The sequence below is a fragment of the Patiria miniata genome, unplaced genomic scaffold, assembly GCF_015706575.1.
Source record: "Patiria miniata isolate m_02_andy unplaced genomic scaffold, ASM1570657v1 HiC_scaffold_7, whole genome shotgun sequence".
Classification (NCBI taxonomy): domain Eukaryota; kingdom Metazoa; phylum Echinodermata; class Asteroidea; order Valvatida; family Asterinidae; genus Patiria; species Patiria miniata.
In genome coordinates, this window is record NW_024037074.1 from 9,957,608 (window position 1) to 9,982,213 (window position 24,606).

Sequence of the window (24,606 nt, forward strand, 5' to 3'; positions counted from 1 at the left end):
GGACAGTGTAGGTACGTACTTCTTTTGGAATTTCCAAAGTTGACCATCATAGTCATAGGCAAAAAAAAAGTGACACACGCAGATGACTTGCCCATATATACTTCAGTACCTTGAACTGTCTAAAGTGAAACCTTGAAATTCCTATTAAGTCTCAGTTTTGTGGTACACCTGTGGTAGCTGATTAAAGCTTCAATCATTTCCTGCTTCTGATGACGAAATAGTTCGAACAATTGATGAGACGTGGCTAATTATATTTACATGTTGTATACATACATGTAGGTACCGGGTATTTCAGCTCCATAAATTTCTTCTATCAGTTCACCGTTCACAGCTCACAATTATATTGGACAAGTACCGGACAATACACGTGTATAATGTTTTTGGAATAGTATGCTCTCAGGAAGTGAGTCGAGTTCCACTTTCACTATTGTGCAACAGATATCTGATATAAAAAGTCTTGGAAAAATGTTTGTTTAACACTCTGTGGACGGGCCATACTATCTACGGAACAGACAGTGAAAACCTGCCTGCTGGACGCTGTTTATGTGTACTTGTAGAGTTACACATGCCTTGTTGCAGTAAAGATCTTGATATTTATGTACAGTGCGTTGATGTACCATTTGCTGTTGGACTTTTTCTTGCCGGGGATTTCTGAGTTTCTTTCCTGCCACTGTTTGCATGTGCCAGTGTTTGTGTGGGTGGTGATCATGATGATCCCATGTCGCTTGTCACTTCAATCAAAGTGTTACTGTATGATCTGTTGGCTTCAGGCAATGAGTCAACCAGTCTGTCCAGTTTTATAGTGGTCACCATAGGTGTACCGGTACTTCTGTCCTTGCTCAGATGATTCACCTGTTGGACTTTTTTCAGCAGTTCAAAAAAGACGTGCTGCAGTACCTTGGTTGAAGCTGAAGTCGCTAGTACTGTTTGTCTGTTCTACGGTACTCCATAATCATGCAGCAAGAACTTTGAGAAGTTCATTTGCCTTTTTGGTTTTTTAACGGGGATCACAAACTTGGGACTGTGTGGTAATTGACTGTTGATTGAGTGAATCAGCTCACAATCTTGTTGTTCTCTTCTTTTTTTTCCATTTAAACATTGGGACTGCGTGACATTTGGTATCTCGGGAGTTTTGTACAAAAGTGTGTGTACCGGGTATGTTGTGAGCTTTTTCATAAACCACGGGCCATTGAACTGTCATGAATTATTAGCAACTTGTACGTCATCATGCTGACCATTTGGCAGTCATACTGGTACCAAATACGCGTCATAAAAATACGTAAATTTGGGACAATCAGCAGTGTTTGGGCTATTCCTGTGGATTTCAGGCTAACGTGGTCTTGAACTTGTTCTGAACCTGTCGGTGAAAATTATAATTTATAAATGCCCAGGAGTCATTTCCTTCACTTCGTAGGGGTGGGATTGGGCCAGCACCGGAACAGGCAGTGTTCTGAAGGCTCAACAGTGATAAACAAACTCTACATTCTATCATAAGTACAAATGTACTGCACCAGTAGGGACTCCACATACATGTACATGTAGTGCAAGTGTGACTTTGAACATCCTGTCAAGTGACTCCAGTAAAAGAACAGTGGTGGGTTAGGCCTATATCATTTCTAGCTGTGACGTTCACCCACACCTACATGTATAAAACAACACTATCTCGTGCGTGAAATTGATGGGTGCAGTTTGAGCTGTGTATAAAAAGGAAGTGCATTGTTGTGATCTGGATTACACAGCCTCTCCAGAACTTGAGAACTCCAACCTATCATTCAAACAGTGGATTCTGCAGACGTACTAAAGAGCTCCAACTGGTTGTTTGAACACTGGATTCTATCTGCACGTATACTTTAAAAAGATGATGAATGCCTTTGGGTACAGCGCTGCGTCTGTAGCCACCGATGCACGCATGGATAAGCTGAACAATAATAACAGTACCGGTACATGTATCACCACGGCATGCAGCAAGCTCATTGGAGAGGTGGATGGAGACTACGGAATTGTCCGAGCTTGGAATGATGAATTTGGTACTGCAGTTAGAACAGTTTCTATAAATCATCATTTTAGTATAATTGGAGTTTGTTTAGGCACATTAAGAACTTAAGCAATGGAAGTGCTCAGTTATTCTCACTATCAGAAACAATGTTTGCACAAATTCTGGTTATAAAAATGCTGATTGTGACAATTTATATTTGTACTCTCTTTTTTTTGAACAACTGATTTTTTTTAATGAAGACCTTTTCTTGAGCAATTTCACACACACAAAAAGAGATCCAGTTGCAATTTTCGTTGTTTGAATTTTTATTTGCCATGGACCAGATGCATTTGATGTCTACCTCTGACGCATTAAATGTTCATTTGTATGCAAATAATGCAAGTTATAAAAATCTGTGAACGTCAGAGCGCTTTAAGTTGTTTCAAAGAAGTTACTTTTATTATTATATTTTTTCTCACACTGTGTCCACTAACAGATGTGTAAACAAAACGTACAGATGGGTAAACAAAACCACAAGGTTTATTATATTTAAGCAACTGTTGCACCTTTTGAAACTTTTTACAGGGTGTTTCATTTTCTATGCCACCTTTCACTTCCGTTCAATAACTTTTGCTTATAAATTTGAATCCAAACAGATACAAAATTGGTTGCTATACGTGTAAAAAAAGAGTTGACAATACATGTATTAGTATGCCTGGACATGTTTATAACTTACTTAAAGAGGTTGTGGAATGCTCGAAGACATTTCCGTAATTTTTCGGGTATATGTAGCCTAAGGTGTGATGAAATAAAAACGACTATTGTTTCTGTCATAAAATGAGTACAAAAGGTACTTTTGAGAGCTGTTTTTCAAGTGCTGTCATGCCTGTTTCGACCCGAACGTGCAATTTGTGTTAAAGTCGTCGTTGCGGGCAGCAAACAAAACACAGTAAATCGTGACGTAATAAACAGGACTCCCGATGCAGAGTAGCATAAACGAGTCCTGTTTATTACGTCACGATTTACTGTATTTTGTTTGCTGCCCGCAACGACGACTTTAACACAAATTGCACGTTCAGGTCGAAACAGGACCTGAAAAACTAGCTCTCAAACGTACCCTTTGTACTCATTTCATGACAGAAACAGTAGTCGTTTTTATTTCATCACACCTTAGGCTACATATACCCAAAAAATGACGGAAATGTCTTCGAGCATTCCACAACCTCTTTAAAATTTAAATTTTACATACCTAGCATAACTTAAACATTGTGATAGAACATGTAGAAGGATAACAATAAATATGCGATACTGAATTGAATTTGGTATTTCAGTTGAGCGGGAGAGATTGCGGTCCAACTTGGAGCCCAACTTGCTGGAAGCTTGCAGCAGTGTGAAGGAACTACGTCAGATCCTCCGCCGGATCGGCTACAGCGCCATCAACAGGGAGTGTAAGGAAACGCCCTTGTACAGGTGAGGTTTGAAATTCCGCCAGAAATTTTGAAGGCGTTTGATTTTCTTTCACAACCATTTTAGAAAGTTAGCTGTTAAAGCTTGGTTCGATCTGCTCCAGTCGTTGCTCAGTCGGAGTGCCGTGGCCTAGTGGTCTGGAGCATTGAATTCGTGGTCTGCGGGTAATTCTGCAGGTTGTGGGTTCGAGTCCAGCCCGCGGCTATGGTGTGTGTGCCCTAAAGCAAGGTACTTTGTCACTCATTGCTTCTCTCCACCCAGGAGTAAATGGGTACCTGTGATGAGGACAGAAACGGTAAATTGTGGTTGATTTAAGCTGCTTTGCGTCGAAATGGTAGCATCCAGCTGTACATGTATACTCCACAGGGAGCTGAGATGGTATTTGGAATGTTTCATTGGTCCAATGAGCAGGCTAATAATGATGAAGCTTTATATAAGCACCACATAATATTATTATTATTATTATAAGTTGCATAAAGTTATTCCCAAATTTGCATCTTATGTTAACTAGAACAAAGCTTGCACCTGGACATGTACTTTCTAAGAGCCTAAAGCATCCACATATTTGTGAGGAGGAAGATATGCGTAAAATGTTTCTTTACAATTCCAGTGATACGCAATGTCCGTAGCGAAGATTTTAAGAGCTCAGTGAATAAACGTTAATTTTATTCTTATAACTCCATCATCTGGTAATGGTCAAGGAGATCACAGATTAGGAGTTTTGGATCATTTCTCTGAACCATTCATTAGATATGGTTCATCGGCTTTGTTAAGGACATTACATTTCCTTTCATAATGCATATATTTAGCTCAGATATCTTTAACTTTCACAGAATGGCACAGCAATGACAGGCAGCATTAGATCAAATTGATTTTGTTTCTTCCTCTAGGGCATCACTTGGTGGCCATCTTAGCGTTGTTAAGTTTCTACTGGATCACCATGCCAACGGCAAACCCAACCGTGATACAAAGCAGACGCCTCTGTATGCTGCTTGCCTCAATGGCCACCTTGATGTCGCTAAATTGCTGCTGCAGGTAAGGGCCCCTGTGGACTCCGTGTACAAACAGTATACAGATGGTGCTTTATCACTTACGAGGGCTCTGGTGGGCACACTATTTCGCATGAAAGTGCAAAAACCAATGGGAGACTTTTGAGACGATGATGGCAACAAACACACCGGTCCTTTTTAATTGTTTACATCATGTTTTAGCTCAAGCGCGCATGCTCAATATGACGCAATTAATGGCAAAGGGACCGGTATGTTGTAATATCGAGCTAATTTTGCAACTTTTTGGGGGACCGTTCCTGAATTTAGGAAGTGAAATAAAATAACAGAAAGTACCAACATATCTAAGCCAGCAAATGTGAATATAAAAAATTGAGTTATAACCAGCGTTTCATGAAGAAGTTGCAGAGGAACAGAAAGTATGAATTTTGCAAACAAATAGACACGATACAAGTTTGAAGTGCATGTATACTGGCTTTTTTACAAATATTAATAAAATGTTTGCTCATAATTGATACTTAAAGTCGAACCTTACAATGTGCTTGTACCTGTTGCAAGTGCATAATTGAATTTAAAGAGGTTGTGGAATGCTCAAAAACATTTCCGTCATTTTTTGGGTATATGTAGCCTAAGGTGTGATGAAATAAAAACGACTATTGTTTCCGTCATAAAATGAGTACAAAAGGTACTTTTGAGAGCTGTTTTTCAAGTGCTGTCATGCCTGTTTCGACCCGAACGTGCAATTTGTGTAAAAGTCGTCGTTGCGGGCAGCAAACAAAACACAGTAAATCGTGACGTAATAAACAGGACTCCCGATGCAGAGTAGCATAAACGAGTCCTGTTTATTACGTCACGATTTACTGTGTTTTGTTTGCTGCCCGCAACGACGACTTTTACACAAATTGCACGTTCGGGTCGAAACAGGACCTGAAAAATAGCCCTCAAAAGTACCCTTTGTACTCATTTCATGACAGAACCAATAGTCGTTTTTATTTCATCACACCTTAGGCTACATATACCCGAAAAATGACGGAAATGTTGTCGAGCATTCCACAACCTCGTTAATAGCTACTTTAATACAGCATGCATAGACCCAATTTGCTGAGTGGAATATGTGGAGTAGGAAATGGTGATTTTTTTGAGGAAGCTTCCGTTGATGAATTTTTGGGGAATTCCAGAGCTGGCTGGGAAGAAACTGGCATTACGAAAGCAGGATATACATTAAGGGGAAATGGCAGTAGGGAACAAATTCTCAGGAAATATATATCAACATGTTCAACTTTCTAATACCAGTTAAAACCAGATTAGTTCCTGTACCTGTTTACTGTGCCAAAACTGCCCGGCCTGTTAGGGTCACCTGTTAGGGTCACCTGCATTAACCCTAACTGCCCTGAATCCACAGCAGGTCACTTCTTTTTGACTCGCCCTCTATTGCCTCAAACTGTTTTATAAATAAATTGGGAATAATGTACATTGTGTGTGATGCAACTAACAGGTAATGCATTTCCAAACAACAGGAACAAGTGGGAGAAAATATGGTTTGGGAAGACAAAAGTTGTGAAACTAAAAGTGTGAATTCCCATTTTTTTTCAGCAAATTACTGGTAGTACAAGTGAAACTTCCTTATTGGCAGTGTTTGCCAATGTACAATGTAAATAGCTTTTTGGGGGCCAAACTTTCCATGTCATACATACATGTATATGTATGCCGAAATGAAAATGAAAATCAAATATGGCCCACTATATGTTTTTATGAAGTATGTGTAGTGAAAAAGGTAATTAATGCCTGAGTGTGTTTATAACTGGGAAGTGTACCGGTATGCTTAAACTTTGACTTTGTTTATCATAGAATTTAATTATCAAGAGCTGAGTTCTGCTTTTCCTTTCAAATTAAAAACCCTTTTTGTAGAAAGTGAGCTTTTTTGCAATGTACAAAACTACTCCCAGTGTGGAAGTAGATTTGATTTTTTTTTTTAACCACTTCGCGCCGGGATTGTTTTTACCGAAAAATTTGATTTTGGCAAAAGGCAAAATTGTCCAGCCAACTTCTGATATACAGCCAAACTTGCCACAAATACTGATTTAAAGAGTCCTTTTAACAGTATTTGTGCGATATTTATTGCCGAAACCTCATTTGTTTCAATACTCTGTGGTGTGCACTGTAGCGTAAATTGTACAACAGTAGACCTTGCACAACGGGCAATTCAAGACCAACACAGACTTGACGGACTGTGTGTGTGTGTACAAAAGGCATGAGGGATAAGCGTGTTTAGACGTCACCCGGAGGCGAGTCGAGGCATGGTCGAGGCAATCTTGATGTCTTAATCCGTCAGCCGTGTCTGTGTTTAAAAACAGCCAGTGCAGGCTATCATCAGATCATGTCCTCCGACGCGAACTGGTTAATTGTATTTTCAAATTTTCTGTCAATGTCTGTCTGTTTTTGTGTTGTTTTTTTCATTACTAACTTTTGGGAATTTGCGGCACTATTACTTACTGCTTCCCTGAACTTTAGAATTTTGCCAAAGTTACATATGTCATGCCTATATGTTCACCAAATTATTTCCTCATTTTAATGCCAGCATTTTCCAGCCATGGCCAGCGATCAGACCAATGAGATGGAGATCCCACTGCACGCTGCTGCCAAGCAAGGCAACGCAGGCATCATTAAACTGCTCCTGGAGTTTGATTACAAGTCGGCGTTGGATGAGAAAGTAAGACCGCGGGTGTATTAGTTGTGTGTTTTCTTTTGCTTCTAAAACTCCACAAAATTTGCTCACAATACTGCATCAGTTGTGAAACCGAGAGTACAGCATTTCGTAACCTTCCATGTGAGCGTGAATGAGGCAAAACAAAACTGAGCTTTTTCATTTTACACTAGAGATATTAAAAAAAATTAAAATTAAAAAAAAAAAACACTCATTGTGGTATTTCTTTGATGCCTGCCAGGTTTTGGTAGTTGATGCATTGTTACAAGTGCATGTAACTACACATGTAGTTTATTGCCAAATATTACCGTCAATATGTTGAAAGTGTACTGCATTGCATGCCTAATATTTGAATTTATGCTAAATAAGCCAAGTCCAAAAGACAGGATTGCCCAATTTTCACATTGATTTTTTGTCCAGAATATAACATTTTCATCTAACAGAAAAACTAAAATCAACTGAACTTGGCCGATTTCAAATTTCTGTTCATTGTAATGGTGTTTCCAGCATCCTGAAACATCAGTCAAACACTTTCTTTGTAAGTACGATTCCATTTTGTGGTACATTTTCTCAAAAGCAGTTCAAATGTGAAAAGAAACTCATGATCCTGGCTCTTTTGTGCAAGAAATAGACATGACCTTTAGAGGGTTGGCGAAGTTCTCAAGACCTTTCTTAAAATTTAGTTGCGACAGGGACGCACGCCTTTCTTCATTTTACTGCAAGAATTTACCTACAAGGCTCCAGTCAGTGAAAAAGTGAGACAATTTTGTTTTGCTGACATACTCTTGGAAGCTGCAGTGATGAGCATCAGTTACAGGATTCCTGTTGTCCAATCAAATGAGAGGAAATTTGCTGTTTAAAATCTCTAACATGGCCGATGATTTTTAGGTCAGGAAAGTTGTGAGGAATGATTGAACACTTTACAAAGTTTCCGTAATAACCCACGGCACAAAGCTTTGACAACAGTGGACAGAAACCACTGCTTTTTACTTTTAATTATGAATGATTTCAGTAAGGACTCGGAAAAGGGCCTTTGGTTACTAATGCAGACTCAGGAATCCTGTTCTGTTTGCTATCAAAGGAATAAATACATTCATGTACGGGTACTGCTGTGCTTATATGGCATGTATGGTGCAGTGGAACGTCGCTATACCGAACGCGGCTATACGGAACATTTTGCTGTACCGAACATCATCCTTGGCTCCCGATTTTTGTGTACAAAACGTACCAAACATTGTTGTTCAAATATGTCAACAGAAGAGCGACAAGTGGCTATTATTTCCCCAAGGAATAGAAAGGGAAAGCCATCCCTTGCTGTAGGTACATGCACATGTACATGTAGTAAGCTCCAAAACTGTGTAATTGCATGATTCAATAGTCGGCACGTGTTCAAAGTTGTCTTTCAGTATACAAGGGCTTGCAGGGTGAAGGTCTGAAGGGTGCTATTTTTATTGAAAAGTGAGAACCGGAGCACCAGCAGCTTAAAATCACTATATCAAACGATCGCTGTTAGGAACAATTTCTGTGGATCCCGCGATGTTTGTTATAGCGGCGTTCCACTGTAGATACATTCATGTCTTGCTGTGCTTAGATGGTAGTTGTACATGTAGGCTCCCCTCATCTTGTTTTTACTTCAGTGCTTGTGTCCATGCATTTACAATCGCTTCTTGCATAGATTTGCCGTGTCCGAAAGAAACAAGGCTTCGCTTGCTAGGTAGTAACAGACACCACCGTGTGTCTAAACAGACTGTAAAAGTATATGAATTACAAAAGAGTCATTCAAGTTGCCAACATTTGCCACTGCGCTTTCTCTTTCAATTCATCTACGCAACGTCCCCATCACGCACACGCATTATCCATCTCAGGGCAGCTTGCCGTTATTACATGTATGTCAAACCAATAGACTAATATGGCGACACCATTTGCTGCAGTGGCACCAGGCTCGCACGAGTCATGTTCAGGTTGTACGCACGTACCCAGGGATCCCTCGACCAATAGGGTTACCAAAATGTGCACGCCTCATCTGTGTCATGTGCCGAGCATGGCACCATCATAAAAATGGCTTCTTCAAGTTTTTTCGGCAAATATTTGGTGAAATGTTTTAAATGTAGGTGTATTCCTCCAGTGCCGCTGACAACAATTAAAATTATCTGTCAAATGTAACATTACAGTCTTCACACCTTGAGTATCATTTTTTGTTTTTTAAATAGATGCAGGTCATACATGTATCCCTGTATTGTCCATTTTATATGTACCGGTACTTTCGTTTCTGATAAATACATTTCAAAGTGGACTTGGAAAGAAAGTTGCAACCTGACGCCACCTTTTTCTTCATATATCATCTCAATAAAGGTCAGTCATTGCAAAAATGTTGAAAAGACATGAATCTGGGACTAGAAACATTTCCAATTTTGTAAGGAAATACTAGGACTCTCCATAGACTTTGTACACAACCGCTGAAGTGGCGTCTGGATACTACATTCTTTCCGTGGACCTCTTTGTAAGATGTGTACATGTATGTAGTCGTCTGTTTGTAACCAAGATTTGCCGTCCCAGTCTAATTCCCAAGCACCACTCAGCACCAAGATCCCAGCTGGCCTTGTGGCTAAATTTAGCCCCTGATTCATGTAGGCTGCCCTTCCTAATACTGTGCCGAACTGCCTTGGCTTTCCTGCTGGGGGAAGTGTTGCATTAACCCATTGATAGAAACGTTATCCGATGTAAAATCCTTGTAAGACCAGCTAAATCTTTACATTGGGGCTGTGTGCACTTACATGTACATGTAGCTAGCAGTAACACCATACAACTCAGCCATTTCGGTATTCCAAAATAGTCTGGTGCACAACAAGATTCAACAATTTTGTATTTTTTTTGGGGGGGGGGGGATAAACACGGCACATAAATGCACACAAGGCTATGGGGATTTGATAACCGAATCTGCGCTCTGTGTACATTGTAATTTTTCATGCAATCGAAAAGAGATGGAAACTTTCTTTCGTACAAAAGTTTGGACACACAAGACACGTACCTAAAACACTTCGCTGTCCAAACTTTTTTGGCAACATGTTACTTCAGAACACGAGGATCTCTTCAATTTTGCTGGTGCCCGGCTTTGCTTTTGCATGCATATGATGAAATGTTTATCCTAAAAGAAAAATCTTGATGTGCACTTGTACAGTTGGAATGCCGAAATGGCTTGTGTACATGTGCTGTGGTTATTGTTTCAAGCTCATAAAAGCTCAAATTCAAATCGTGCTTTTGTTTACCTTGTGAAAATCACATAAATTCATACATGTACATGTAATTTGGGTCAATGTTGGTGAGACCTTGCTGCTGTGTTAGTTCATGTGAATCCACATGTACCGGATACATGAAAAATGTGAGAGAAATTACAATGCACATGTGTATCATTGCAGACGTGTCAGCAATGCAGCTTGCAACATTTCTTCAACATTTCAAAGCTCCATATTGCAGTAACTCGGCAGTTACTTACGCAATACTATTTCCGCTCAATACCAAAAGCTTTATGAACTGTGATTTGTGAAAGCTGGTCAACATAGATTTGCTTAATAATTTCATTATTGTGGATGTGAAATTAGTGTACAAAGCCTATTATGAAATCATACATGTACATAAAGTCAACATTTGGTCATACAGTATGATCTTTATTTTTTTAGTACTCGAGATTAAAGTTTGAGGGCAACGTACAGCTTTTTTTTTAACTGTTTAACAACTTCATGAAATTAGGCTTATAGTTGAAAGAAACTATAACGCAAGCTTTTGCTCTGATATATGCTTTTGTTCATACCATTATCTTTATTTACTTTATTAAAGGGATTCTGCCAGCTGGATCAGTCAGCAGCGACAAGCACCTTTAAGTCCTACAAAGGTGATTTACCATTCTATCTCAACCTGCGAAATATCAACGGCCAAACTGCCCTCTATCTGGCATGCACTGCCGGTCATGTTGAAGTGGCCAGAGCCCTGTTGGAATACCAGCCCGCTGGCTGTGTCGTACCAAACTTTGGCCATGGAAAGAAGCAGGCTTACATCGACGTCGACTGCTATACTGTGATTGGTCGGACTCCGCTTCACAGCGCTGTCTTAGCCGGCAACATTGAGATTGTCTCGTTGCTGCTGAAGCATGGGGCGGACGTAAATCTGCCCGTAAAATCAATCAAGTGCCTCTTTGGGTCGCGGGGCAGCAACGCAAGCCTCATAGAAGGCCGGGTGACTGAGAAGATGCACATCCCCAAAGAAGACAATTCCATCCTGTGCGAGGCATGCAGCATATGTGAATATAACTTGGACATCATCGCGATGCTTCTCAAGCACGGTGCACGGGATCCAAGCGGCAAGGCCCTGCTCTGTGCAACCCTCAGCGTTCGGAATGATGTGGTGACCACGATCCTAGCACACACTGGGGTGCATCCGGACCCTGATTATATCATTGGGGAGGAGTACCAGAATAAATTCAAGTTGTTTGTGACAGAGTTGACCCATGTCTCGGATGGAGATGGTCAATTCAAGCCCAAAACTGTTCGGGAGGTAGCGCTGATTGCACGATCCCGGGTCTTTGTGCAGGAAACAAAGAAGGACCACACTCGGAAAGGTAGCACCTACGATCGCCGCAGAACTATTGGCGGTCTCAGGAGGTTAGGAAGTACACACGGAATGTTTGACACACCCATCGCAATTGATTGGCATGATCAGAATCTGAATGACATTGATCCAGAGTGGTTGGTGGAGGCGGGTCTTCGATTCAACAGCATGCTGAGAACATATCCACTGGATTCTGGCATTCATGTTGCTGTTGCTACTGTAACAAGGATCGACATATCTGACAACTGTTTGAGCCACTTGCCTCTGTTCCTTTTCAAACTGCCATCCTTGCAGCAGCTCAATGCATCCAAGAACAAGTTGTCCTATCTTCCAGGGATGGCAAGAAGTACTAGTCCAACAACCAGGACTTTCCAAACGATAGAGGTGGACATGACCTGGGACGCACCAATGCTCCAAAGGATTAATCTCTCCCACAACCGTTTGGTCACACTGCCCCTACAGATCTTCATGCTGCCAGTCTTGGACTATCTGAACATGGAGAACAACCACCTGAGGGAGTTGCCATTTGGGATGTGGATGGCTCCGAAGCTGAAGATGCTCAACTTGTCTAGGAATGTTCTAAAAGACCTGCCTTGTGTACTTTACAGCTCATCTCATCATTACACTCCGACGACCTTTCGAGAGTTTGAGCGCAGGAGCCCCTCACTTTTGGACGAGGACCTGACAGTAGCTCAGAAACGGGACACCTTCCCTTTGCTGTCAAGGGAGTCAGAGAAGCCAGCATCGGGAAAGATTGCCCGTTGGTCTGAGGCAGCCCTTAAATTTGGCAAGGCAGCCTTGAGGATGAAGGACCTCTCCCGAGATTCCAGCAACATGGTTGTCAGCATGTCTGGACTTGAGGCGAGTCTTGCACGCCTGGATGTCTGCGGTAACTCACCTAGTGAGTCAACTGAATCCTCAGACTCGGAGGTCTTTGATGATGGAGAGCATTCGGAAAAAGGCTACTCTTTTGTTACTGTGCGTCGCTTTAGACTATGCAGCACTGGAAGCATTCATGGAGATAGTGCTGAAGAGGAAAATGCCAACATTGATGAGATGAACACCCTGGAAACACTAGACTTGTCTTACAACAAACTAACTCACGTCCCTCTTGGGTTGCCGTGTCTGGCTCCTAGACTCACAAAGCTTGTACTTTCCCACAACAAGATCACAGACTTTGGTCCCATGAATAAGTATCCCGTGGGTTTAATGGATCTGGAGCTGTCATTCAACCGAATCAAAGACATGAGCAATCCAGCTGGCCACCTACCTGTCCGGAACAAATCTAATGTCTTTAGACTCCTGCGCTCCAGTTCTGCTTATGACCCCTCCATAGGCATGCCAGACATGTGCTACAGCACCAAGTCTCAGCAATTGTTAGCTGAGCAGGGTCTTCCGCAGGCTTCAAGTCGCCTGAGCCGAGATTCCTCTCTCGTCTGCGGCTCACCAAATTCTCCGAGTCTGCTTAGCCCCGTGGTGCAGTTCTGCAAACACCGGCGTCACCGCTTGTTGGCCACCTTGAGAACTTTAGATCTGTCAAGTAACCAGATCGCTCAGATGGATGTGATTGCCAGAACAGTTTTGGGAATGAGTATGTCTGTTGAAGAAGAGACCCCAGGAACACCAGGAGATTCCAGCGAAGAGGATTCAAAGGTAATAAATTGGTTTGCTTAAACTAGAATTGAAATCTTGGCCTCTGTTAAGACCTTTTCAAAACATAAACTTGATGTAATACAAAGTCCTCAAATTCACATGCTGTCTATTGCAATCCAGATTTTGTTATGAAAGGTATCAGCTTAAATAGAACTCTACATTTGACCAGTATGTACCGTAAAGCAGATGGTACGTGTTTGCCAAAATCGTGTTTTCTTCACAGGAAAAGAGAAGGAAACCCACTGGTGTGATTTCAAATTAAGAATAAAAAAATGAAATAAAAGGGATATGTGCTACATGTATCTGAAAATGCTGTGCCGACATCTTTAAAAATTATTTTATTCTGTTCTACTCACAGCCTCAGCCTTTACAGAGCAGAGGCAGTGACTTGGAAGTCACTCTTCTATTCCCCAGTCTCAACGCTCTGTCCGTCGCCAATAACATGATCGGAGAGGTCCCAACAGACATACAGTATCTCACTAAACTCTCCAGTCTCAAGGTTTGTGTTGATAATTGAATTACGTGTACGTTATTTTATCAGTAAATTATAGTGAATCTCACAAAACCTATTTTAAAATTGAAGGACAAGTGTTGATGGAGTTACTCTAGGGATGATGTTTATAGCACGGTACTTACTTTTTTGGTGCGATGTTTATAGAGCACCGAAGTGAATACATCATGCACACAATGTGTGTGTAAAAGACATTAGCGTGTGATTCAGCTCGCGAACAAACACGCGCGTGTATTCGATTCATTCCCACTACACTTTTTGATTCTGAATGACGTCACACTTCGGTTCTCTATTGTTTCAGTGAATATAATTTCTATGAGAAAAAAAAATTTGTTGTAAAGTGGAAGTTAAATAAATTATGTTTTAAAATAATCCTATTAGATTTGTGTTTTACTCAAGAATGAAACTATGTTAAAGAAACAGATAAATAGATAAAAAAAAAACAGGTATTAGGCCAAAAAAAAAAATAAGTCGGTCACTGGTCAGCGTGTGCATCGATTTTAATCATGCGCGTCAATCTTTTTTTTTTCCAAAATGTTCTGCTCCAACAGCGCCCTCTATTACCGCACCTCCTCAATTTTTTTTACCAAAGAGCACCAAGGAATGCGAAATTGCACCAAGGCAAATGATCGAAAGCCCCAAGGCAATTATGGAGGACACCAATGTACATGAGGACACCAAAAAAGCAAAATACCGGTAGTACCCCACCTTGTCTGTACAATCCAAGCTTGAAGAAAAAAAAAAAAGCCACGTCGCCGCGTCAATTCCGGAACTTTGGTCTGACCAGAGACCGAAAAAAAATTTTTTTTGGCCTCACGATAAATATGATGATAAAAATCATTCTAAATCAAGATAACTTTTCAGACGACGACTTTTTTTGTCTTTCACCTTAGCTCAATGGCAATGAGAGAATCTCCACCCTGCCACCAGAGCTAGGACGCCTCAACATGTATGACTTGAAGGTTGACGGCTGCCGACTGACGGAACCCCTAGCCAGCATGTTCAAGACAGAGCTGGTCAAGGATGTACTGGGATACCTACGCTCCATTCTGGATGAGTGAGTAGTTTTGACAGTTGAAATAGTATACAAATATTGAATGCTTCGAGTGGTGAAGTAAATGAAATAGTATACAAATATTGAATGCTTCGAGTGGTGAAGTAAATGAAATAGTATACAAATATTGAATGCTTCAAGTGGTGAAGTAAATGAAATAGTATGCAAATATTGAAGGCTTCGAGTGGTGAAGTAAATGAAATAGTATACAAATATTGAATGCTTCGAGTGGTGAAGTAAATGAAATAGTTTACAAATATTGAATGCTTTGAGTGGTGAAGTAAATGAAATAGTATCAAATATTGAATGCTTCGAGTGGTGAAGTAAATGAAATAGTATACAAATATTGAATGCTTCGAGTGGTGAAGTAAATTAAATAGTATCAAATATTGAATGCTTCGAGTGGTGTAGTAAAACCAGCCTCCAGAGGTGATCCATGGACATTCTATTTTCCCGAGGCGAAGAATGCGCCATGGATCACCAAGAGAGACTAGTTTTACTACACCACGAGATAAAGCAGTCAATATTTGTTTTATAACACCTCTTCCACAGCTTCTGGTTGGTTTTAATATTTTAGCTTTATTTAAATCTCAATACAGTTCCATTTAATTTCTATTTTAATACAAAATTGATGGAAAATGTATTTCTCTCATCCAAACCACCCCTTCACGAAATGTTTGTACCCAACTCTGTGGCGCTGGCTCTTGGGAACAACGCGCACACCAGCATGCGTTTGCACACAAATACCGCACCGTGGAATAGTACTTTGGTTGCTAATGGTATAGTACTTTGGTTGCTACGGGTATACATGTAGTACTTTTGTCTGTGCCCAGAAATATAGCAGAAATAGAAAGTACCATGTGACTCGCTCTCGGCCAATCAAGACATAGAATCTGTGTGTGAGGTATTATAATTTGCAATAGCTGAATGGTCATTCAGCATCAGGCTAAAGTCTCCCGACAACAGCAACAGCACGACTATAATCATAACATGCCTTATTTATTTATTTATTTATTACATTTCTTTACCCAGGGTATGCCCAAACAGTTTAAAACTGGTTTCCATTGGGGCCCTGCATAGGCTACAAATGACTACACACGTACAAATACAATACGTTACAAATACAATACAACACAATGAAATAACATAAAAGCATATGGGATTATTGCATGATTGTAAAGCAACTGTTATAAATATTGTACATCTATTACAAAGAAACATGTGCAGTTTGAAACGACATCGCTAACAGATTTTTCTGAAGGCCTAAGGTGAATTAAATGAACACGAAAAATTTGGACATTTCTTGTGACATCGGGAAAATGTATTTCTATACATTTGTTGGGAGGGGCGAAAAACCTGTGAAAAACCCTTTTGAGAGGGGAAAAAACGGGAAAATTCCCATCCGGCTCCTTATTATTATGGCAGCCAAGTTTGTTCACTCCGTAAGTCAGCACAGATTGAGTGCATGCTTCTGTTTTACATGAGTAGTCATTAGTGGCCGGAGAAATCAGAGATTTCAAAATTCGGTTTTGCTTTCAAACCAAATAATGGTTATCTGATTTCATTGGAAGTTCCCATCCAGCTCACAGTCATGCCAACAAAAAGTGAGGAGTGAGGTGCTGCATGCAACGCCCTCCACAAAGATTTGGTATAGTTTGCAGGATTCAATGACCACTGAACCTTCACAAAAAAACACTCGAGAGCCGTAAAGTTGCAAAAAAAGGATGGGACTTTCTTAACAGTCAAATGGGCAGGCTATTAAGAAGAACACTAGCAAGTGAATCTGAGACTATGGAGCAAATTATGGGATGTTCCAGTTGTTTTCTTTAGCCTGTGTCATTAAAAATTGAAGGCTTTGAAGGTTGGTTTCAAATATCTGGTTTCCAAAAGCGAAACCGAATTGTGGAATGCAAACCGAATGTTAAAAAATCCGGATTTAAATCCCATGACTTGTGGAAATTTGTATTCACGGTTACTAAAATGAACATTACAAAAACATCTCAAAGAGAAACCAGAATAAATCACAAAACATGTCAACACATGGTTCATTTCCCAGTTGTTTTCCTGTCAAAATACATGTAGGAAACACATTCTTTTATCCGTAAATGTCACTTTCACTTTGCAGTTTGTTTGTTTTGTTTTTTTTGCTTGGTCACATGAAAATGGTGTTTTGTTTCTTTTGTTTTGTTTTGTTTTCTGTGCAAGACACTATTTGCATCAAACGGAAAGAGTAAACCTACCCATAAAACCCGTGACTATGTTTTAATAATAGTTATTTTTTCATTGTTATTTTGTTCAATTATTTTCATTGTGCTCTTTTTTTGTCAAAACTTTTCATGTAAGAACCAGGTATTGCTTATTACTCCAGACATGCCAGAAGTTGTTTTTATTCATATTATGACCATCCAAGTGAGACATTTTTTTCTTCTTTAAACCTTCTTATTCTTGTTATGTAAATTTAAATGTGGATTTCAAACTTCATTATGATCACAGTATAGCATTTAACATTTTGTGCTTGACATATTGTTAGGGGAAAATACAAAATTAAACAGGCAGTAACCCGAGGTTTACTTGAAGGTTTTACAGGGAACCTCAGGGTCCAACCTTGAGTTACCGTTAGTATAATAGATCAAATAGTGTTTAACTGACATGTTTGAAGTTTTGTGTTCGAAAATGCTTGAAAAACCCAAGAAAAACAAAAATGTTTAAGTAGTCTGGTTCCCTGACTCCACTAAAGATAAAATGGATAAATTTATAGATGTCGGAAAATTGCAAGGTAAGGGAACCAGTCTAGCTGGCCTGCACCCGTTCAAGCACATGTAACCAATAGCAAACAAAATTTGGACTGAAAAAAATTGTAAATTTGGAGCTGTAGTTGAAAAATAGTTAGGTTTTTCCAACGGTGGTCGGCCGACCACCGTTGGAAATGTATACAAAAATACCATTTTCTTGAAAATGACTTGACACCAGGTGCCCAAATTTTACAGGATGCTTTAGACTGTCATTTACCAACATCCTAGTAAGGTATTTCGTAAAAACTTGGTAGGTTTATTTTTCGATGTTTGCAAATGTTGTATATATTCCCTTTAAATGTTTGATTATTTTCCCCAGTGCCAAGCCATACACAAGAATGAAGCTGATGTTCGTGGGCAAGGCTTGTATTGGCAAGACAACACTCCTGAATGAGCTGAGGAAGGATGGTGCTGGCTCAACATCAACACCTGAGGTTAGAACTTGGACAGACTATTCCAAAAAATTGCATTTTTTTTACCCAGTAGCCCGTGTTTACATTTTCAAAATTGCATCTTTGTTTTCCTTTTGGTTCCTGAGGATAGACATGACCTTTTGAAGGAAACCATCGTGGCCACTGTTGTACGTGTGGGCTGGCTTATCACACACAATCCTCACGCCTGTTTACCTTACACACTTACTGTGGACATTCCTTTGTTTTCATGTAGTTAAGAAAATACGGGGGAAAAAACTCATTTTACTCACACTCTGAAAACTCTTTCAACCCACATTACTTACTACGATTTCCTTGAGTGTTTCGCTTCATTTTCTGACAGATAACCCTAACCCAAAAATGCCTCTAAACCTGTTTTCCAGAGAGGGGGAACCTTGTGTGGACGTGGGCAAGTCCACACATCGTATCTGAAAACTGGTTTATGTGGACTTTTTTGTTGTTGGGAGGTCCACACAGTGAATGTAATGCCTGTAAACAAGTTCATTATACAAGTCAACCAGTCCCCAGTCAATACACCAGCTATTCAGATGAACTCTGACCCAGGCATTTCTTTGTTATTGCTCATCCCCTGTTTACTTGTGACCGGACTTTTGATGGACTCATCGTGACTTCTTGTTATCTCCCTGGCTGTAAGCCGGAGGGGGATATTGCGATAGCATATTTTTCTTCGGTGTGTCTGTGTGTATAAAAAGTGTGCCTGTTCCATTTGGATTAGGTTCGCTGTAAGTTCCATCTTATGAATAGTGTAAGTTCAGTCATCAACCTCAACCAAACTTGACATGCGGTTATTGTTCATGGTACATGTATATCTGGTAAAGTGATTAGACTTGGGCAACAGGTCATGACCTCCAGGGCTATTCTACAGGCCTTGGTCCTAGGTAGCCCATGAGTAATGTCACTTTGTTTCTCTCAGGCATGCAACTTTTCCTCGGATCAGCTGATTTCCTTTTGTTTTTGCTTCCCATGTGTGCCATTGAAAATAGAAAAACACTGTACAAAGTCTGGGAAAAATTTGAATTTCCTCTTTTTTTTGGTGATTTCCCAGTTGCATGCCTGTTCTCTAGTGTCGTGAAAGTTATTGTTTTGTAAGTAAATGGCCCCTTTATAGCTTCACAGTTGTGGACTGTATAGTGATTCCATTTCGGTTAGGTACACTGAAATTTGTCCTTACCAACTGACTGTATACAAACTGCCAGGGGGATCGCGCAAGTTTTACTTGCATTATTTTTTTTCAATAAAGTTTGGTCCATACAGATGCCACACGTGAAAGCAACAAACGAGGCAAAGTTCGTGATGATGAACCAAATTGTACTTTATACTGTGTGAACCGGCCATCAGTTCATAGTGTTTGTTTGGAATGGTTATTTTCTAGACGTTTGCCGAGCGGCAGGGCAACACCAGCATCGGCGGGAAGACGCTGAGAGGCAAGTACCTGTCGACTGTCGGAGTTGACGTCTGCGAATGGACGTACAACAAGAAGAAGAGCAAATATGGAAAAGTCACATTCAGCACCTGGGACTTTGGTGGTCAGGTAACCAGGACAACACCTGTTTATGGATTTGCTTGTTTATGGAATCACCATGGGAACCACTAAAGTTAATTGTTGGGCTGTTATTACTTAAGTAAGATTTGAGGCTTTGCATGGTGGAGATACTAAATAATGAAAGGGTTGCAGAAACACCATGTGCGAATAATTTCTCAACTAAGAGAATGGTTCTGAAAAGAACCAGAGGTATAAACTCGACGTTCCGGTCAGTATGCTCTGACCGTCTTCAGGAGAATGTTATTTTTTGAAATCATGCAGTCCCTTTTGCCAAAATTTCTGTCATCTTCATCACAATTTCCCTGTTTCAATTTGTTTTGTATTTGTTGATGTTTACAGGAGGAATTCTACGCCACTCATCAGTATTTTCTGACCAAGCGCTCCCTCTACTTGGTACTCTTCAAGATCACCGATGGAATGAGGAGCATTAATCAGATACAACAATGGCTGGTCAACATCCAGGTACAGTACTTCTGAGAGCCCTTCTCAATTCATATCCGGGATGATTTCTGGAAAAGTTGCGGGTAGAATCATTCACTTTGTCCGGAAGAAGCTCTGCATTTGTCCCGGACATGTTCCGGGGAAAGTTTCGTTAGCGACTGCTTGACTCACCAATACTGATAACTTCATTGCGGGAAGATTGCGGGGAAGCTGTTCAGAATGTTGCAGCTTAATGTCTGCAACTTGTCTTGTAAGTGCTTACAACAAATTTGAGTCCCTGTGCGAAGGCATTAATCAAAACATTTGACGCCAGTCATCTTGGTTTCTAATAAGATCCGTCCTGGAAAACAAAAAAAAACAGCCCTCTTCTGAATTCCCTTTGTTAATTGTCATTCTCTTGTTATCTATTAACAGGCTCGTGCACCAAATTCGCCAGTCCTGCTGATAGGCACCCACTACGACTTGGTCATCCGGCCCAAGTCAAAATATTCCCGGGATTACTGGCCGGACCTGAAACGGAAGATCATGGAGCGATTCATCCAGATAGCTCAGCCCCAGGACGTGGGTCTTCCTAACGTCATCGATTGCATCGAGATATGCTGCCTGCCCATGTCCAAGAGCTACAACGTGGGATACCTGAGGGATAGGATTTATGATGTCGCATATTCCCTTACAGGTAAAGACCTTTTCCAATCATCAGCTATTTTTTTTAACCCTGTGCAGCGTTTACAGATTTTTTTTTACAACAACTTGTCTACGGCGGCCCTCTGGGCAGCAGGTACTTTCCCGCACTACGCAAGACCCTATTCATAGCAATACAACAAAAAGCCACGTGCCAGACAGTGTCCAGACAGTTGCCAGACAGTGCGCTGGAAAGATAATTGACTGGCGGCTGTGGTATGCAGTTATGAAGGGAGATGGCTGTGTCAAGTTACAGGCTTTTGTTGATGTTACAATGAGACTTGGCAGGAGGCCTAGGTGTAGCCCTGGCTGCAAAGTTCATTGAACCAGCTGATTTGGCAAGGGTTGAATGAGGATTAGATAGGAGGTGACCGTCATTGGCCCTCAATTTTTTTTTTTTCAAAAAATTGGGTTTTTTTTATGCCCCAGGGGCATCAGGTCACTCCGCCCAGGTTTAATGCATTCTCTGACTGTACAAGACTACTCGTGCTCATGCCTGTTCAATAAAAGCACACACTACAAGACGGTTGCGATTCAAAAGATCTCATTTTGGACTTTTCTTGTTTCTTTGGTAAATGCATTCTTTTGTTGTTTGAGCCTTCAGGAGTGAGAAGTTTTACCATTTATGAGATGGTAACTTCTGGTATTGTGAATCGTTTTGGGGTTTTAACCAAATGATATTGGTTGCGAGTGAGATTGTAAGGTTCAGCCGTATGTTTGTACACAAACATAAGTAATTGTAGTTTTTGGTTGTTTTGATGTTTGTTTTAGCCCTCTTTTTCTGTTTGATATACATGTAAAAAAAAATTTTTTTTAAGATATATATATATGTTATTCTTTTCAGTGTTATTTTTGTATCCTTAATGTAATTTTATCATAAATGTTTATTGTTATATATGTTTTTACTCGGCCTGTAATTGGCGGTTATTCGCTGTTGGCTGAGAGAATAAATAAATAAATAAAAAAATAAATAAATAAATAGCATACATGATGAGAGACACAATTAAAACGTGACATGGGGTGAGCATTTCCAATCGAATAAAAGTGTCCGAGGTTTTGAGACATTCTGAAGCTTTTCTTATCATTTATTCACCGCACATTTTATTGTATATTTGCAGAGGGTCGGGACAAAGATCCGATGCTGATGCAGCGTGTGCCGACGTCTTACCTTGCTCTGGAGAAGGCTGTCATGCAGATCACAGCTGAGATGAGAAGGGCTGGCACTGAACCGGTCTTACATACCTTGGAGTACAGGTGCATTGAAATATTTTGTCTTAACGTATTTGTGCCTTACGTTAATGAAATGTTAAAGCATTCTTCAAATTAATCACATGCTCATCATGAATTGCAGTAGAAAGAACCACTCTCTCAGTTGTAACAAAGTACAGTGGAACGTCGCTATACCTAACACCGCTCTACCGAACATTCGGCTATATCGAACATCATCCTTGGCTCCCGATTTTTGTGTACAAAACCAACCGAACATTGGTGTTGAAAACCATCAACAGAAGAGCGACGAGTGGCTATTATTTCCCCAAGGCATAGAAGGGGAAAGCCACCCATCGATGTAGGTAGTAAGCTCAAAACTGTGTAATTACATAATTCAATAGTTGGCATGTGTTCGAAGTTGTCTTTCAGTAACTACCAGGGCGTGCAGGGTGAAGTTATGAAGGGCGCCATTTATTGAAAAGTACGTACCGGAGCACCAGCAGCTTAAAATCGCTATACCGAACAATCACTATTACGAACATTTTCTGTGGATTCTGCAATGTTCGTTATAGCGGCGTTCCACTGTATATGGTTTTAAGCAATTTTTTTTTCAGAGAGCTGGTTTTGTTGTGGCAGCCACGGTTACTTTGATGCATTTCAAATATGCTCTTCCGTGCTCTTTCTTTAGAACAGACTTTTTGTTTTCATACTGATTTTCAGGACGGAGGTGACTCGAGTGATGCTGGAAGAGTTTCAGGTGTCTTTCCATGACAAAGAAGACCTGATGCACGCCACGCGATTCCTGCACAACAATGGTAACTCATGAATGATATTTTTATCTTTCCACCCCAGTTTTTCCTGATGCCCCACTCAATCCCCTTGTACCTAAAACTTTGAATGCACCCCTTCCCTTCCGTCTTGAATTTAATCCAATGAGTGGACTTGAGCCAGTGAGCTGATACTCGAGCACAGTTGCTTTACTGGTTTTACAAGCTTGGTCTAATTTCAGCTTAACCCATTAGCACTTGTATTACATTGTATTTCATTGTATTACATTGTATTACATTGTATTACATTGTATTACATTGTTTTACATTGTATTACATTGTATTACATTGTTTTACATTGTATTACATCATATTTTTATTCCCTGATGAATCCATAAAAGCATGCAGTTCTTGGGAGGTTTTGAGTGGTATGGGCAGTAACAGGTTTGGCTTGGTGATGTTCTAACAGTTTTGCTGTCATGCTTTTAACGTTATGTATGTTCTAATGATATAACATATCTGTTTTCACTCCAGGCATTCTCTTGCACTACGAGGATTCCATGCTGAGTGATTACTTCTTTCTGGACCCACAGTGGCTGTGCGACACCTTGGCCAAGATTGTCACCATCCCAGAGATCAACCCGGACGTCAAGAAAGGTCAGTTGCAGTGAAGTCCCTGTGGAATAGCAATTACGTTCTCGAAGCAGCTGAAAATGAAGCTCACTTCCCAGCCTGGGATTCAGTTCTTCATTCTTGGATCTCTCTTTCCCGCATCGTTGATTACAGTCTAGATGTTTTGAGGGGTGCTTGAGGCTGTGTCCCAAATGGGCAACTTCTTCTACTTCATTAAATTACCATAGCGCGCCAAAGGCAGAAACCAAAGTTGTAGCCATGAATTACTCAATTCAGGCACAGGCCAGTATGGCACTGTGTGCTACCGTGGGAGTTGAGGTGGTACTCGAAAAAGAGACCTAATGTACCTAAGGCCAAAAAAAAAAAGTCTCCGGTTTCTGGTATGCGCGCACGTCGCCGTAGCCATGCGCGTCGGCAAAATGAAAAAGTTTTTTTTTCAATGAAAGATGATGTCTCAAAACCGCCAAACTCACTGGTTTGACTGGAATCCTGCTGCTGCACAATTTTAACTTGTTTTTAGAGGGGGTTATGATCGAGAATAAGCTTTATGTGGCCTCTCTGGACTCCCATATATTTGCACTAAGTTTAGTCGGGCACCATTTGCAGTCATCAGCCGACATTTGAAGCAAAAAAATCAGGTAAAAAGAAAAAAAAGCCGCGTCGCCGCACCACTTTTTGGGGCAAGCTCCATACCAGAAACCGGAAACTTTTTTTTTTGGGCCTAATTAGCGGTGATGAGGTAATGTTAATTTTAAGTAAAAGTGTCTGTGAATGCCAGTTTAATTATTCGTGTGATCCTCAAAAGCAAACACAGTGAGGTCAAGTAATTCCGGTGTAATTTGCTTACCTGTTCCCCCTTTATATACCTGTTTCCCCCTCTCCAGGTGTGATGCTAATCAAAGACCTTCATCGTAAATTCGAAGACTCCAGTGTCAAGAACTTCATTTTGAATCTGCTCAACAAGTGTGAGGTTGCAGTTACCTACGACAACGAGCACATCCTTGTCCCCTCTCGACTGCCTGTGGAAGGGTTGGACATGACCATGATCCCGCTGATCAGGGAGAAAATGGCCAGCTCAAAGGTATGTCTTGCAGCTTTTTCAAACAAATTATGGA

At 40.6% G+C, this 24,606-nt stretch overlaps 1 protein-coding gene across 1 annotated transcript in view; it reads left to right on the plus strand.

The window, feature by feature from the left end:
• LOC119744769 (leucine-rich repeat serine/threonine-protein kinase 1-like) overlaps positions 1 to 24,606 on the plus strand; it is a 47,082-nt gene that overhangs the window by 11,127 nt on the left and 11,349 nt on the right. The window contains exons 5-18 of the mRNA XM_038220892.1: positions 3,307 to 3,445; positions 4,333 to 4,477; positions 7,028 to 7,159; positions 10,988 to 13,408; positions 13,767 to 13,907; positions 14,813 to 14,976; positions 18,085 to 18,199; positions 19,590 to 19,748; positions 20,100 to 20,222; positions 20,616 to 20,877; positions 22,001 to 22,136; positions 22,812 to 22,906; positions 23,393 to 23,515; positions 24,376 to 24,572. Coding sequence (XP_038076820.1) covers positions 3,307 to 3,445; positions 4,333 to 4,477; positions 7,028 to 7,159; positions 10,988 to 13,408; positions 13,767 to 13,907; positions 14,813 to 14,976; positions 18,085 to 18,199; positions 19,590 to 19,748; positions 20,100 to 20,222; positions 20,616 to 20,877; positions 22,001 to 22,136; positions 22,812 to 22,906; positions 23,393 to 23,515; positions 24,376 to 24,572 — 4,352 coding nt within the window. The remainder of the gene's footprint in view (positions 1 to 3,306; positions 3,446 to 4,332; positions 4,478 to 7,027; positions 7,160 to 10,987; positions 13,409 to 13,766; positions 13,908 to 14,812; positions 14,977 to 18,084; positions 18,200 to 19,589; positions 19,749 to 20,099; positions 20,223 to 20,615; positions 20,878 to 22,000; positions 22,137 to 22,811; positions 22,907 to 23,392; positions 23,516 to 24,375; positions 24,573 to 24,606) is intronic.